Source organism: Anomaloglossus baeobatrachus, chromosome 3, assembly GCF_048569485.1.
Source record: "Anomaloglossus baeobatrachus isolate aAnoBae1 chromosome 3, aAnoBae1.hap1, whole genome shotgun sequence".
Classification (NCBI taxonomy): Eukaryota; Metazoa; Chordata; class Amphibia; order Anura; family Aromobatidae; genus Anomaloglossus; species Anomaloglossus baeobatrachus.
The window spans coordinates 115,640,789-115,655,218 of record NC_134355.1 but is presented as its reverse complement, the minus strand read 5'-3'; the positions used below and the strand labels follow the sequence as shown (position 1 = coordinate 115,655,218).

Here is a 14,430-nt window from a genome sequence, read left to right as displayed (position 1 = left end):
GGGGGAGATGTGGAGCAAACAACACCTGTTTTCACTGAGGCCACACTGAGAGACATTCTGGCAGCAATTAACTCTTGCAATACCACATTGGCCACTCTAAGCAGCCAGATGGGAACTGTCACCTCAGATATGGCCTGTATTAAACGTGAGCTGCAAGGGGTGACTGTCAGAATGGGGGAGCTGGAGGAAAGAGTGAGTACAACAGAGGATAAATTACCACCAATGTCACGAGAGCTGGGAAAGGCCACGCAAAATATCTCCACACTGCTAAACAAGGTGGATGATTTAGAGAACTGCTCCCGCAGAAGTAATTTGAGACTGGTGGGGGTCCCAGAGAGGATGGAGGGCAATGACCCATTGAATTTCTTTGAAAAATGGCTTAAAGACATCATGGGAAAAGACATACTATCCTCTTTTTTCACCATTGAAAGAGCGCACAGGGTCCCTGCGCGTGCCCCACAGCCGGGAGCACCCCCATGTCCTATTCTGATTAAACTACTGCACTATAAAGATAGGGACACTATCCTGCGCAGAGCCAGAGATATCAAAGAACTTGCAATTGATGGGAGGAAGATATCAATATTTCCTGATTTCTCCATGGAAGTGCAATGTAAAAGAGCGCAATTTATTGAGATCAAAAAACGCCTGCGCAACCTACAAGTGCCATATTCCATGATGTACCCTGCTAAGCTGCGGATTGCTGTGAACGGAGAGACTCATTTTTTTGATACGGCTGGGGCGGCGCTGTCTTGGCTGGATATCAATGAGAGGTCTCTGAGGAGGAAGAATACCTGAGATTTCCCTTTCTGCCGCCAGGCGTTGTTTTTGTTTGGGACGCTATGCTGGTGGGCTCATTACAGTTAAATTCATCTAGGATCCAGGATGGGAGACGGCCGGTTCATTGTGGACACACGCTGCACTAGCGAGTTGTGGACCCCCCTCCCTGCATGGACTTGAGGCGTATTTTTAGCCCTGATTCTCTCTATTTGGGAGAAATGTGTAAGATACACTTGATTTTGAGGGCAGGGGCACTGCGCACTGGTGTGCGGAGCCCTATCTCTCTCCTTGTTTTTCTTGTTTATTGTTGTATGATGCAATCTGTTTGGGAAGTGTGGTGTACCTCAGTTGTGTCGCTCAACCTAATGTTTTTGAGAATCGGTGGAGAACGCCTCACTCCTCCAGGTATGAAGTATCCGTCCGGATCATATCTTAGTCTACGCTTATGGCGACATCTTTAAATATTGTAGCGTGGAATGTTAGAGGGCTCGGAGATGCGAACAAAAGATGTGCTATATTTACTCACCTACAGAAACTTTTACCGGCTATTTTATGTCTCTCCGAGACCCACATGGTCAGGGATAATGTTCATTGGCTGAGGAAGGGATGGATCGCGCATGAATATCATTCCACATACTCGACCCATGCACAGGGTGTGAGTATGTTGGTGCACAAATCCATCCCGTTCTCATGTACCAAATCAGTGATTGACCCGGGGGGCAGATATGTATGTTTGCTTTGCACGCTGTATGGTATACAATTTATTCTGGTTGCGATATATATCCCTCCACCATATTCAGTCGAACCGGTAAAAAGGATATTGTCTATTTTAGATTCCCTTCCATCTGTGCCGACGCTTTTGATAGGGATGTAAGTAATTATTAAAATCCCCTATCTAGATAAATTACACTCGGGAAACATATCGGAGAACGCCGCCCCGACTTCATTTGCTAGAATGCTAACAGAGCTGGGTTTTGTAGATCTTTGGCGTGCCCAACACCCCACAACCAAACAGTTCTCATGTTACTCTAGCTCCCACCACACCATGTCACGGATAGACTTGGCTATTGGAAACGCACTTATGGCCTCATATACACAAAAGGTGGCCTACCTACCTAGAAGTGTATCTGATCACTCACCATTACATGTTACGCTTGCATGGGGAAACCCCCTCACTCTGCCCAGGCCTATCTGGAAACTTAATCCCTTCTGGATCCAGCTTATTGGGGGATCTTTATATGGTAACATTCTGGAATACTTTCATCTTAATGAGTGCTCTGCACCGCCACACATAGTTTGGGACTCTATGAAAGCTGTGGTAAGGGGCATATATATTAGAGAAATATGCATACGCAAAAATCAAACCAAATGTTACACCCAGAGTCTGATTCAGAAGGTATCTGATGCGGAGGCTGCGGTGGTGCTCAACCCGACAGTAGAAACTAAAAACACTCTAGAGAAGGCACAGATGTCACTCAAAGAAAATCTCATGTCGGTGGCAGAAAATAAACGCTATTTCCTTAAACAAAATTATTTTATGGCGGGGGAGGGCGTGGGGCACCTACTGGCCACAGTCATTAGAGCACAGGAAGGATCTTCCTATATAAATAGGTTAAAGACGGAATCAGGTGACTTTTTAACAGAAAGCGAGGATATAATAAGAGAAATAAAGAGGTATTATATGCGGCTATACACATCAGACTGAGACCTCACGGAGACTGAGAAGTATTTGGATGCTCTCTCTCTTCCTACACTGAGTGATATAATCAGGGAATTGCAGGACCGGGACATCTCATTGGAAGAACTGGAGGAAGCGCTTGGCCAGACACAAAATGAAAAAGCTCCGGAAACGGATGGCCTGCCTGGAGAGTTTTATAAAACGTATGTACCCTTACTGCTACCCAAACTACTTAAGGTATTTGAAGAATCTGAAAGGCAGAGGGTCCTCCCGCCCTCTATGAGGGAAGCCTTAATAGTCTTAATATTAAAACCCGGAAAAGATCCAGAGATCCCGGATTCGTATCGCCCAATTTCTTTCCTACAAACAGACATTAAATTGCTGGCCAAGGTGCTCGCCAATAGGATGTCCCGAGTCATCTCATCTATAGTACAGAGTGATCAGACAGGATTCATTCCATGCAGAGCCACATCTATGAATCTCAGGAAATTATATTTGGGAATTCAACATAGTTCTGAGGTACCGGGGGAAAGGGCAATTTTGTCTTTAGACGCCGCTAAGGCGTTCGATAGCCTTGAATGGGAATATATGTGGGCTGTACTTCGGAAAATGGGCTTTGGACATAGATTCATAAATTGGGTAAAACTGCTATACGACTCACCGGTGGCGAAGGTTAGGGTTAATGGCAGGGTCTCCGAGTCTTTTCCTCTTGGAAGAGGTACTAGACAGGGGTGCCCGCTTTCACCCTTGCTATTCGCGACTGCAGTGGAGCCGTTGGCAGTGGCAATACGGAAATCCAGGGAGGTAGAGGGATTTCGGTGTGGAGCCGTGGAACAAAAGATATCATTATACGCAGACGATCTACTCTTATATTTAGACAGGGTACGTTCCTCGATTTTGCCGGCAATGAATATCATTCGGGAATTTGGACAGAGGTCTGGTCTATGAATCAACTGGTCCAAGTCGGCTTTAATGCCGTTGGACCCCCTTCCGGGGGACTTTTCGGACTTACAGATTCCAGTTCCTGTGGTCCGGGAGTTTAAATATCTGGGAGTAATTGTCAGCCCAATCCCGAAGGATTTCCAGGCCCTAAATCTGGAACCCCTGTTTCAGCGATTCAGAGCAAAAGTGCATACCTGGTGCCGCTTGCCGCTATCAAATATCGGCAGATCCAATTTAATTAAAATGGTAATGATGCCACAATTACTATACCTTATACATAATTCTCCAGTGTGGATATGTAGGGAATTTTTTGTAAAAATTAATACAATATTCCGGGAACTTATTTGGAAGAAAAAGCAAGCTAGGATTCGACTGGAAGTGCTACAGAGGGGAAAGGAGGAGGGAGGACTGGCGGTACCAAACCCAGATATATACTATATAGCCTCCCAGATGCAACATCTGAGGGGTTGGGGCAAAGAAGGAGGGTGTGATACCAGTGGTGATATAGTGAGAGAGGGATCAGTATGGAAGTACCCAGGTTGCCGGTTGGATGTGGGACAAAGACAGATAAATGGGGCACGATATCCCACACTGGCTATGATATTCCGGGTGTGGGACAGGGGTAAGTCTCTTTTGGGGATAAGCGGACCTACAGAGCTCTGGCCACTGTGGCAGAACCCCGACTTGCCAGAAATTAAAAAATTAGTAGGGTTCAGAGGATGGGAGGTTAAAGGGATCCATTTAGTGTCACAAGTACTACAAAATAATACTCTTAAAAGCTTTGAATAACTGAGAACGGAGTTTCACCTTCCGCATGTCTTCTTTTATCAGTATTTGCAGCTGAGACACGCACTGGAAAGACAGGGGAGGACAAACCCAGTAACAGTGACACATAATCAAACATTACATAGGCTGCTTACATCTGAGTCCTCTAAGGGTCTTATTTCGGAACTATATAAAAAAATTACTACCTGCCCATCTGGAAACACATCCATTGATTGTTAAAAGCAAATGGGAACGAGACGTCGGTCCCCTGACGGAAGGCCAGTGGTCTGATATATTGGAACAAGTTCCTAAACTGGCGGTATCGGAGTGCCAAAAGCTGTCTCAAATATATCTCATCCACAGGGTATATAAAACTCCCGGTCTACTATTTAAGATGGGACTCAGACCAAACACACAGTGTGTTAGGTGTGGACAGGATGATGCCCATTTGATGCATGTTATGTGGGAATGTGGACACATTGGTGATTTCTGGAACCAAACCCTGGGACTTATAGATCAAATATATCATATCACAATACAACCGTCGCCCCGCCTGTGCCTGTTGAGTCTGTGGGAAGGAGAAGTGGATCCGGATTCTCCAACAGCCCTGGGAATAGCCCGTATCTTGTACCAAGCAAGAAAGCTACTTGCATATCACTGGTTAGACCCTCTACCACCAACATTACCAGAGCTCAAAAACAAATTAAATAACGTCATAAGATTGGAAAGGGGAGTTTATTTAAAAAGAAAAACATTGAAAAAGTTTTACAGCATTTGGCGGCCATGGATAGAGTTGCCGGGCCTACCCTCTAGTGCACTGGTTCGGGATGCAATGCTGGACCGGTTACTGTTGTGCCTGCAGTGATGGCATGTGTGAGGAAGGGAATTAAAACTAGTTTTTTCTGTGACGAAGTGGACTTTGAATGAAGAGGTGAGAGAGGACTGGAACGGTTTCATTGATGACTGCACGGAGAGGGAGGCGCGGGAGAGTATAGCAATATGATGTGGAGCGACACGGCTGATGGAGGAGGTGTTCCTGTTAGTCTGAGGCATTATTGCATAATTTAAGTTTTGTTTATTTGTAGAGCCACGAGGTTTGTAGGCTCAAGCTATATAATATAATTATGATTTGAGAACTCTATTACTATATTTACATATATGCAGAGAAAGAACCTGATTTATAAATCACATGTGTTTATCTGTTGTTTATTGTTATCAGTTATATGAAAAGTGAAATACTCTCTGTATTGATCCCTAATGATTTAATAAAAAAAGATCTGATTTAAAAAAAAAAAAAGATTGTCCAATGAATGCGCACAACTGTGGAACATACTCAGGCAGCGGTCTGTTGTTACTAATACAAGGGGCTGCTTATAAGTCTTTGGCTTTACCCAGAAAGAAACGAGATAGGATGATGAAACTTTACATTTATTCCACATACTCTCCATTGATGTCAGCACACTTCTTACATCAGTATTCCAAGTTCTGTAAGCATAGCAAAAAGAAGAATTTCGGCTGTGCCTTAAGGCCGCTTTACACGCTACGACATCGCTCAAGCAATCTCGTTGGGGTCACAGAATTTGTGACACACATCCGGCCACTTTAGCAATGTTGTTGCGTGTGAGACCTATGAGTGATTTTGCATCGTCGCAAAAACGTGCAAAATCGCTAATCGGTGACATGCCCCACTATTCCCAATTATCGTTGCTGCAGCATGTACGATGTAGTTCGCCGTTCCTGCGGCAGCACACATCGCTATGTGTGACACCGCAGGAACGAGGAACCTCACCTTACCTGCGGCCGCCGGCAATGCGGAAGGAAGGAGGTGGGCGGTATGTTACATCCCGCTCATCTCTGCCCCTCCGCTTTTATTGGCGCCCGCTTAGTGACGTCGCTGTGACACCGAACGAACCGCCCCCAAAGAAAGGAGGCGGTTCGCCGGTCACAGCGACGTTGCTAGGCAGGTAAGTAGTGTGACGGGTCTGAGCAATGTTGTGCGCCACAGGCAGTGATTTGCCCATGTCACACAACCGATGGGGGCGGGTACGCATGCTAGCGATATCGGTAACGATATCGCAGCGTGTAAAGCGGCCTTTAAACCAGGCATCCATAGTAGCCATGACATCAGAAATGGTGTAACGTTTGGTACCCTTGAGGTGTTTCTTCAGGTTTGGATACAGATGATAGTCACAGGGAGCTAGATCTGGTGAATAAGGTGGGCAATCAACCAGCTGGAAGCCCACCTCTGCCTTGCTTGAACAAGATTCCTTTGGACAGCTTGCCGTGCCTTTTGGCCTTCAGAGCAGCCTTCAATGAGTCCACAAGTTCAATGTAATACCTTGTATTGATGGTTAAACCCTTTTGAAGGTAGTCCACTAGCAGCATGCCCTCCTTATCCCAGAACACAGACATCATCACCTTAGTGGCTGATTTTTGCACCCTGAACTTCTTTCGATGAGGAGAACCACTGTGCCGCCACTCTTTTGGCTGCTCCTTGTTTTCAGGGTCATACAACTTAGATCCAGGTCTCATCCACAGTGACCAGTCGATCCAGGAAGTTCTTATCAGTCCGGAAACGCTGACAAATGGACCCGGAAGTTTTCACTCGCATGCTTCTCTGATCTGTTGTCAAACATTTGGGGACCCACTTAACAGATAGCTTCCTCATGTCCAAATGTTCATGGATAATGACACAAACACGTTCACAGGAAATCCCCATGATGTCTGCTGTTGCTTTAGCTGAAATTCGACTATTCTCCAGTATGAGGTTGTGCACAGCATCGTCGATCTCCAGAACAACAGGACGTTCCTCATCATTGGTGCTGAGGTGGCCCTTTTTAAATTTGGCAGTTCTTAACTGTGGAATATGAAGGACATTGATCCCCCAATGTCTGTGACCTATCACCATGAATAACCTTTGCGGACTTTCCTTGCAGAAACAAGAATTTTATCACTCCTCTGCTCTCAGTTGCTGTGAATATTGCATTAGTCTTCGCCATTTTGTTTTCCCGCGTGCGTAGAACACTGTTGCCATAAACAACAAACACAAAATTTTGAAAACATATATTAGACACATAAGGCTTTCATGTGATGTAACATTTGTTACCATAGAAACAAAAAAAAATCACAAAGTTAAAGACTTATCAGAAGCCCCTTGTAGAACTGCGGGAGGGAGGACGGGCCGTAGTGGTTCCTTACGGGCAATTCAGACATGGAATTTACACTTGGCAAAGTATTTCAAGCAGTGTGAGATCTCACTTTCTATAAATACTCAATTAGTGCATTTGAACAATATGTCCATTCTTTCACTTAGGTTTACGTGTCCTAATGGCGGTATCGCTTTAATAATATTAGCAGCTTGCATTATTTCCAGAACATAAAACATAAAACACTCAGTTCTGTTGACCTAGTTTTTCGTTAATAAGGTTGCATATCTTCTACTTTTGAAATCAAAATACAGAATTTCTTTTATACAATTTTATTAGGAGTCTGGGCGTCTATGAATTTGAAGTAGAAGACAGCAAAAGTTTGTTGAGCCTGTAAAGTAGAGGCAGTTGTAAATGTAGAAGTCACAATTTATTCTTTTATCATTTCCATACATTCTTGCTCGTTGTGTGTATGGGTCTTTTATCATGCACATTCGGAGAACTCGCCTGAATTCATAAAACTTTTGGATTTGTTTGTGCATTTACTTACTGCACATTTGTGGCCGCTACACCATTTGTAGTGGCTGGTGATGCATTGTTTTTTTGTATTCGATTAAAGGTAATTCTCATACCCCCACCTCTAATTGCAGCAGATAGGAGATCTGAACCGGGCTTCTAGTGCAGATGGTGCCATCGAAAGTGTGATTAGCAAAACCCCAGAGATACCAAGCCCAGAAGCCGAGAGGCAGCCCTTCCGCACTGTGTACAAAGGGGACGTCACTGCCTTCTGCATACAACTGTTTTGCATTGATGAAAAGCATGAAACAAGGCAAGTATAGAATATTGGATATAGTTATGACTGTCCACCTATAGCCATACTACAACTTTTGTATAGTAGTTGGCGGACTCGCAGATATCGGGAAGCGTCGGGTCTAACCGGGTTAAACAAAAAACCCATCTCCAGTCCAGGATTGATCCTGGGTATCTGGCTGGACACCAGTCCCCATATAAGTCTATGGGGACCAGAATCCGGTGATTAAAAATGATGGTAGAAAGGATAGGGGAATAGTAGCAAGCGGGCTATACTTACAGCAGCTGTAACTGCTCCTGTGGCCGCTCATACACTTTCGGGACCGCTCATTACCTTCATTGCATATGCCCACCTGCGTTAGTGATTGGTTGCATTCAGACGTCCCCGCACCTTGACTGGCAGTGTGTCAGCTGAATGCTTCCAATCAGAGACGCTGGGTGCGACTATTGTGGTATAAAAATAATTAAATTAAAAATATTGGCATAGGGTCCCCCATATTATGATACCCAGCACAGATAAAGCATATGGCTACTAGCTGCAGCCCCCAGCCGTGAACTTATCTTGGCTGTGTATCAAAGTAAGAGTAACCGCATGCATTTGTTTTGTTTTTTTTATTTCATTATTGAAATGAATAATTTAAAAAACAGCATGTGGACCTCCAAAATTTTGATACCCAACCAAGATAAAGCTCTACAGCTGGGGGCTGGTATTCTCAGGCTGAGGAGACCCATGCTTATTAGGCCCCCCAGCCTAAAAATAGCAGCCTGCAGCCATCTAGGTTTGCTGCATCCATTAGATGCAACAAGCCCGGCACTTTATCAGCCTATAGCAGCCTGGAATTGCCGCATCCATTAGAGGCGGCAATTCTGGCGCTGAACCCAGCTCTTCGGGTTACTCTGGTGCGGAGGCATTTGGGGTAATAGGGGTTAATCGCAGCTCACATCTGCCACTAATCCCTAGATTAATGATGGGAGGCGTCTATGAGACCACCCGATTACTGATCTGTAAGTCAAAAGAAATAAACACAAACACCGAAAGCATCCTTTATTTGAAATAAAAGACAACAAAAAACATCCTCTTTCACCACTTTATTGACCCCTAAAAGACCCCAAAAGGTCCGACTTAATCCATACTAGGTCCCACAATGATCCCAACTCTGCTACATCTGAAGTTACAGCGAGTGGCCATATAACATAAACCGTATGCTGTAACTTCAGGTAGAGACTGAACTGCAGCGATCAGTGGTGACGTATCTCAGGTTAGCTGCGGTCACAGCTGTCGGTTCCGATGGTCCTCCACCTATGTCCGCATGTAATTTGACACCAGGTAACTTCATTAAACTCAGTGACCTCACCTCGAAGAAAAACAAGAGTTTGTCCCTTGTTCACCAATCTAAATTCTGCTGTTGATATTGACCGCAGCATATAGAAAGTTAAAAGGCCATGATTGATACCAACACCGATTGTGGCTAATGCACAGGTTGTCAGCCACAGTGTATGCTGACACCCGCTGAATTTTCACCCATCGGATGATACTAATCTTATTCCTCATGTCAGTTAAAAGGCATGTTGGTTGGCATTAGGGGGTTAACTAAGAAAAATTTGAGATTGTTAAGTTGTAGTGTTTTACAGAAATAAAAGATACAGAATTTCCGGTCACTGTTTCTTTACATAAGTATTTTCCCCATGATCATATCAAATATCCTCTTGGTTTGACTTGATGCAATGCGTGAGTTCTCTAACTCTTTTGTTTTTGTTGTTTCTTTTTGTAATATACAGGTCCATTGATTTTTTGAGTCATGTCTTCCAGCTATTTCCTGTAAGTATAATTCCTCAATAAATGAAGCTAGTAACAAGAAAAAATCAGCTCATTGCTGAGAAAATAGTTATACTGAAGGCTGCCAGTGTAAAGGGGGCTTTACACGCTGCGATATCAGTGCCGATATCGATAGCGTGCGTACCCGCCCCCATTGTTTGTGCGACACGGGCATATTGCTGCCCGTCGCGCACAAAATCACGCACCCCCGTCACACGGACTTACCTGCCCTGCGACATCACTCTGGCTGGCGATCTGCCTCCTTTCTATGGGGGCGGGTCGTGCGGTGTCACAGCGACGTCACACGGCAGGCGTTTAATAGAAACGGAGGGGCGGAAATGAGCGGAACGTAACATCCCGCCCACCTCCTTCCTTCCGCATTGCTGGTGAAGGCAGGTAAGGAGATGTTCCTTGCTCCTGCGGTGTCACACATAGCGATGTGTGCTGCCGCAGGAACGAGGAACAACATCGCTAATGAGACGTAAACGATTTTTTGTTTTAGGACGACCTCTCCGCGGCAAATGATTTTGGCAGCTTTTGCGATATTTTTAGGTCGCACGTAAGTGTCACACACTGCGATATCGTTAATAAAGCCAGATGTGCGTAACTAACGATGTGACCCCGACGATAAAACATTAACGATATTGTAGCGTGTAAAGCCCGCTTTAGTCCTTAGGTACATGACCGAGCTGTGGGCAGAAGCCTGTACAAGAGCGCACAGGCTCTGTCACGTGGGAAAGCGTCCGTGCCTCATCTGATGGAGAATGTCACGTTTGTTGTAAAAATGTATAGGCTCTCTTCAGATCTTCATTATCAGTGCTATTATAGCATGTAATGGCCATTTACTAGGAATGGTAATGAGCAGCCATAATTCTAATTGCCCAGAGTACTTGTAATAAGAAAATTACTCTAAATTGTGAGAAAAGTTGATAGATGTAAATGTGAAAGATCTTAAGACAAAATCACTGAAATCACTACTGTACTCAATACATATAATCAGCGATGTTAACATTGTTACTAAATATGGTATTGCCAATATACTTCAAACCATACATGTCAAAAATCAATTTAAAGGGATTTTCCACCACATTGCTATCGATGACATATATTGGATTGTTGGAGGTTCGACACCCAGCACCTGGACAAATCAGCTGATTGTAGCTTTGACAGAGGTAGGATGTAAATAATGTATGAGACATAAAACCTCACCCCATACACGCTTTATTGGCCAGGAATTGCAGATCAGATCCTATTATTTGAACGGGAGCTTTTCTGTAGTACCCCGTATAGGCAACCATATAGTGTAATGGAGGAGTGCTGTTCCGCTCCATACACTATTTACATCCAGCCTCTGCCGGCAGAGTAAACAGATGATTGATGGGGACTGTCCCACTCCCCCTGATCTGCTATTGATAACATACGGTATGTGAGTGATAGGTCATTAGTAGCAATGTGGTGGAAAACTTGAAAAAATGGCAAATTCAGTAATTCATGGTAAACCGCCAATTGTACCCACGGCCGCCAATTCACGTGTAATAACAATTTAGGGCCTCTTTTAGACATCAGCGGTTTTGTTTTTTTTACGGCAAAAAAACAGATTGATTTTAAGCCAATACAATATATCACACATATGAGTAGACCCCTCCCATTTTTAGTAAATATGTTTTAATATGTTTTCATGGGACAACACTGAAGATATGACACTTTGATGCAATGTCAGTGTACAACTTGTATAAGTCCGGGGCCGCACGGGGACTAATGCGATCCTCGCATGACACTCAGCTCGTGCTGGCAGCTTAGCAGGAGCCGAGTGTCATGCAAGTGTCACTGCGACTGAGGTTCGATCATGCGATCGGACCTCAGCTGTGGGGGACTGACCGGCACTGAGGAGGGGCGGGCCAGCGCTGAGGAGGGGCGGACCGGCACGAAGGAGGAGAGGGTGGGATTTATCTCACTCTCTCCTCCGTAGCCGGCTATTGCCATTTTCGTACTTCACTCGTGGTACACTGGTGTACCGCGAGTGCAGTGCGATCTTTCTCTCGCCCCATAGACTTGAATGGGTGCGAGAGAAAGAGTCTGGCATTACAGTCGAAGCATTCTGCGATTGTTTTCTCGGTCCGATTGGGGCCGAGAAAATAATCACTCATGGGTGCTGGTACATAGGCTAATATTGGTCCGAGTGGAATGCGATGTTTTATCACACTCCACTCGGTCCGATTTTCATGCCGCGTGTCTTAGGTCTTATAGTGTAAATTTGCTGTGCTGTATAAATAACTCAACACACAGCCATTAATGTCTAAACCGCTGGCAACAAAAGTGAGTACACCCCCAAGTGAAATTGGCCCGATTGTGTCCATTGATTGACACTGGCAGAACTGTTTTGTCTGTTTTTGGGTCAGGAAAAACAGAGCTGTCCATTCTGCTCTGTTACCCTACCTGAAAGACAAGAGAAAAAGGAAAAATAAAAAGATACACCTTTTGCAGAAATGGGTCTTGAGCTCCGGACCTGTGTCTGCCTCCTACTGACACTAAGCTAAACTATATAGGCGGGTATAGCCTACTGAGGAGGAGCCAACTTTTTTTTTTCTTAAGCTGTAATTCTTAGTATCAGCCTCCTGGTGGCAGCAGTATACAACCAAGGTTTCTTTGTCTCCCCATGAAGGCCACAAGTAAGGGATTTTATAGTAAGTCCGAATATCCACATTTTTTTCATTGACCAATAGCTTTGTATGGGTTATTTTGATCCATGGACTGATCAAAATGTCCTCGTGATTTTTCTACAGACACATTTTTCAGAACAAAACGTGTGTACATGTAAACAGCTCCAAAGACTATAAGAGCATGTTCTATCCATAAAAGGCACACATAGAGCACATACATGATAAACCTGAGTCTGAATGAGGTCTAAAGTGTTCTTAGATAAGATCTAGTTTAGAGTAATAGATTGATCCTATCTTACCACAACTCCTCCACTTATTAACCTAGAAAAGACTGACGTTCTGGTAATGAATTATCAGGAGCTCCCGTCTCGGCTCTGGGTAAATGGCTAGCCTCAGGCCAGCCTCACAGACAGCTATTTTATTAGCTGTAGACTGTCCTCAGACAGATGGTGTCTGTATCTTACATTATAAACTGTAAATGCACTGTTCAGTAATGTACCTCTTAGCAGTGTTCTGATAAATGTGTTTTTTTTCTTTTATTAGCTTATTTTTATCATACGGTAACAAAGGTTTAGACTGCGGTTAAGCGGCAACACTGAAATCGCAGCATTGGATGTAATGGTTTCCTATGGTGTCACATTGTGTCCTGCGATATGTTGTGACTATGACACAAATTTGCAAATATTAGCATATGTGCTGTATTTTCTGTCCGTGATTGCAAAACACATGAAACACACTTGCCATAGATGTCAATGGAAGTCACATGTGATATGCAACTTATCTGCAACTTGCCTGTTTATTTAACCCCTTCACGACCGCGGGCAGTAAAATTACGTCCTATTTTAACGTGACTTAACGACCAGGGACGTAATTTTACTGCCTAAACTTCATTTGATTGCCGTGGCCATAGCAACGGCTTTCAAATGATGTCCCCTGCTGTTTCTTACAGCAGGGGACCTTTGCTTGACCCCAGGGGGGGTGGCATCGCCACCCCCTATCGACGATCGATGTGATTGGCTGTTCAAATCGGAACCGCCAACCACATCGATCGCACTAATTTCGGCAAAAATAATGCCCGAATTAGTGCGATCCTGTGAGATCCAGCTATGAGATGCCGCAGCTGCTGCAGCATATCATAGGTGGACCTCAAACATGCCGCCCCCAGCCCCTGCAGCACTGATTGGAGCGATCGTGCTATGACGCGCAATCGCTCCAATCAGTGTGCAGTGGGGCGGTCTGATCTGCCGGTGGCCGCCCTCCCCAGGCCTGTACTGCTCTGGGGACCCTCCCCCAACATGGCTGCAGCGTGGAGTGGCTGGTACTTTTGGTACCACGCCACCGCTGCTGCCGCCGCAGACGCCGCCTCTGCTGTCACCGCGCCAGCTCCAAAGGTAAGTATTGCGCTCCGGCGATGGCCCCTGCGCGCTCCCGTGAAGGCCCCTGCGCGCTCCCGTGAAGGCCCCTGCCCGTGCCCCCCCAGATCTGCCCCCCTACGCCCCGATCTGCCCCCCTACGCCCCGATCTGCCCCCCGGCATCCCGATCTGCTCCCCACGCGCTCTGCCTGCCTCCTCTGTCATCTGCTTCCAAGGTTCCTTCCTTCTGCTTTTGCTTCTCCGCCCCCTCTGCTCTCCCTCTAACCCCCCCCCATCTGCCCCCCCTCTGCCCCCCCTCTCCCCATCCCCCCCTGCACCCCCCCGACGTCCTCTTACCTGCCTTCACGGGTCGTCCGAGGTCTTCACTGGCCCGATCACATCTGCCTCCATCGCTGGGTCCTTCTGCTGATCTGTCCAACGTCCTGCCTGCTGCTGGTGTAAAGCTGTCTATCTCACTGCCTT

The 14,430-nt window shown here is 45.5% G+C and overlaps 1 protein-coding gene across 4 annotated transcripts in view; it reads left to right on the top strand.

Moving 5' to 3' along the window:
- Positions 1 to 14,430, top strand: part of CFAP61 (cilia and flagella associated protein 61) — a 447,743-nt gene that overhangs the window by 120,258 nt on the left and 313,055 nt on the right. For 2 of the 4 annotated variants that reach the window (XM_075339389.1, XM_075339387.1), the window contains exons 10-11: positions 7,959 to 8,137; positions 9,898 to 9,937. The exons of 1 other annotated variant lie outside the window; for it this stretch is intronic. In XM_075339389.1, coding sequence (XP_075195504.1) covers positions 7,959 to 8,137; positions 9,898 to 9,937 — 219 coding nt within the window. The remainder of the gene's footprint in view (positions 1 to 7,958; positions 8,138 to 9,897; positions 9,938 to 14,430) is intronic. One more of the 4 variants, XM_075339388.1, reaches the window with a different exon arrangement.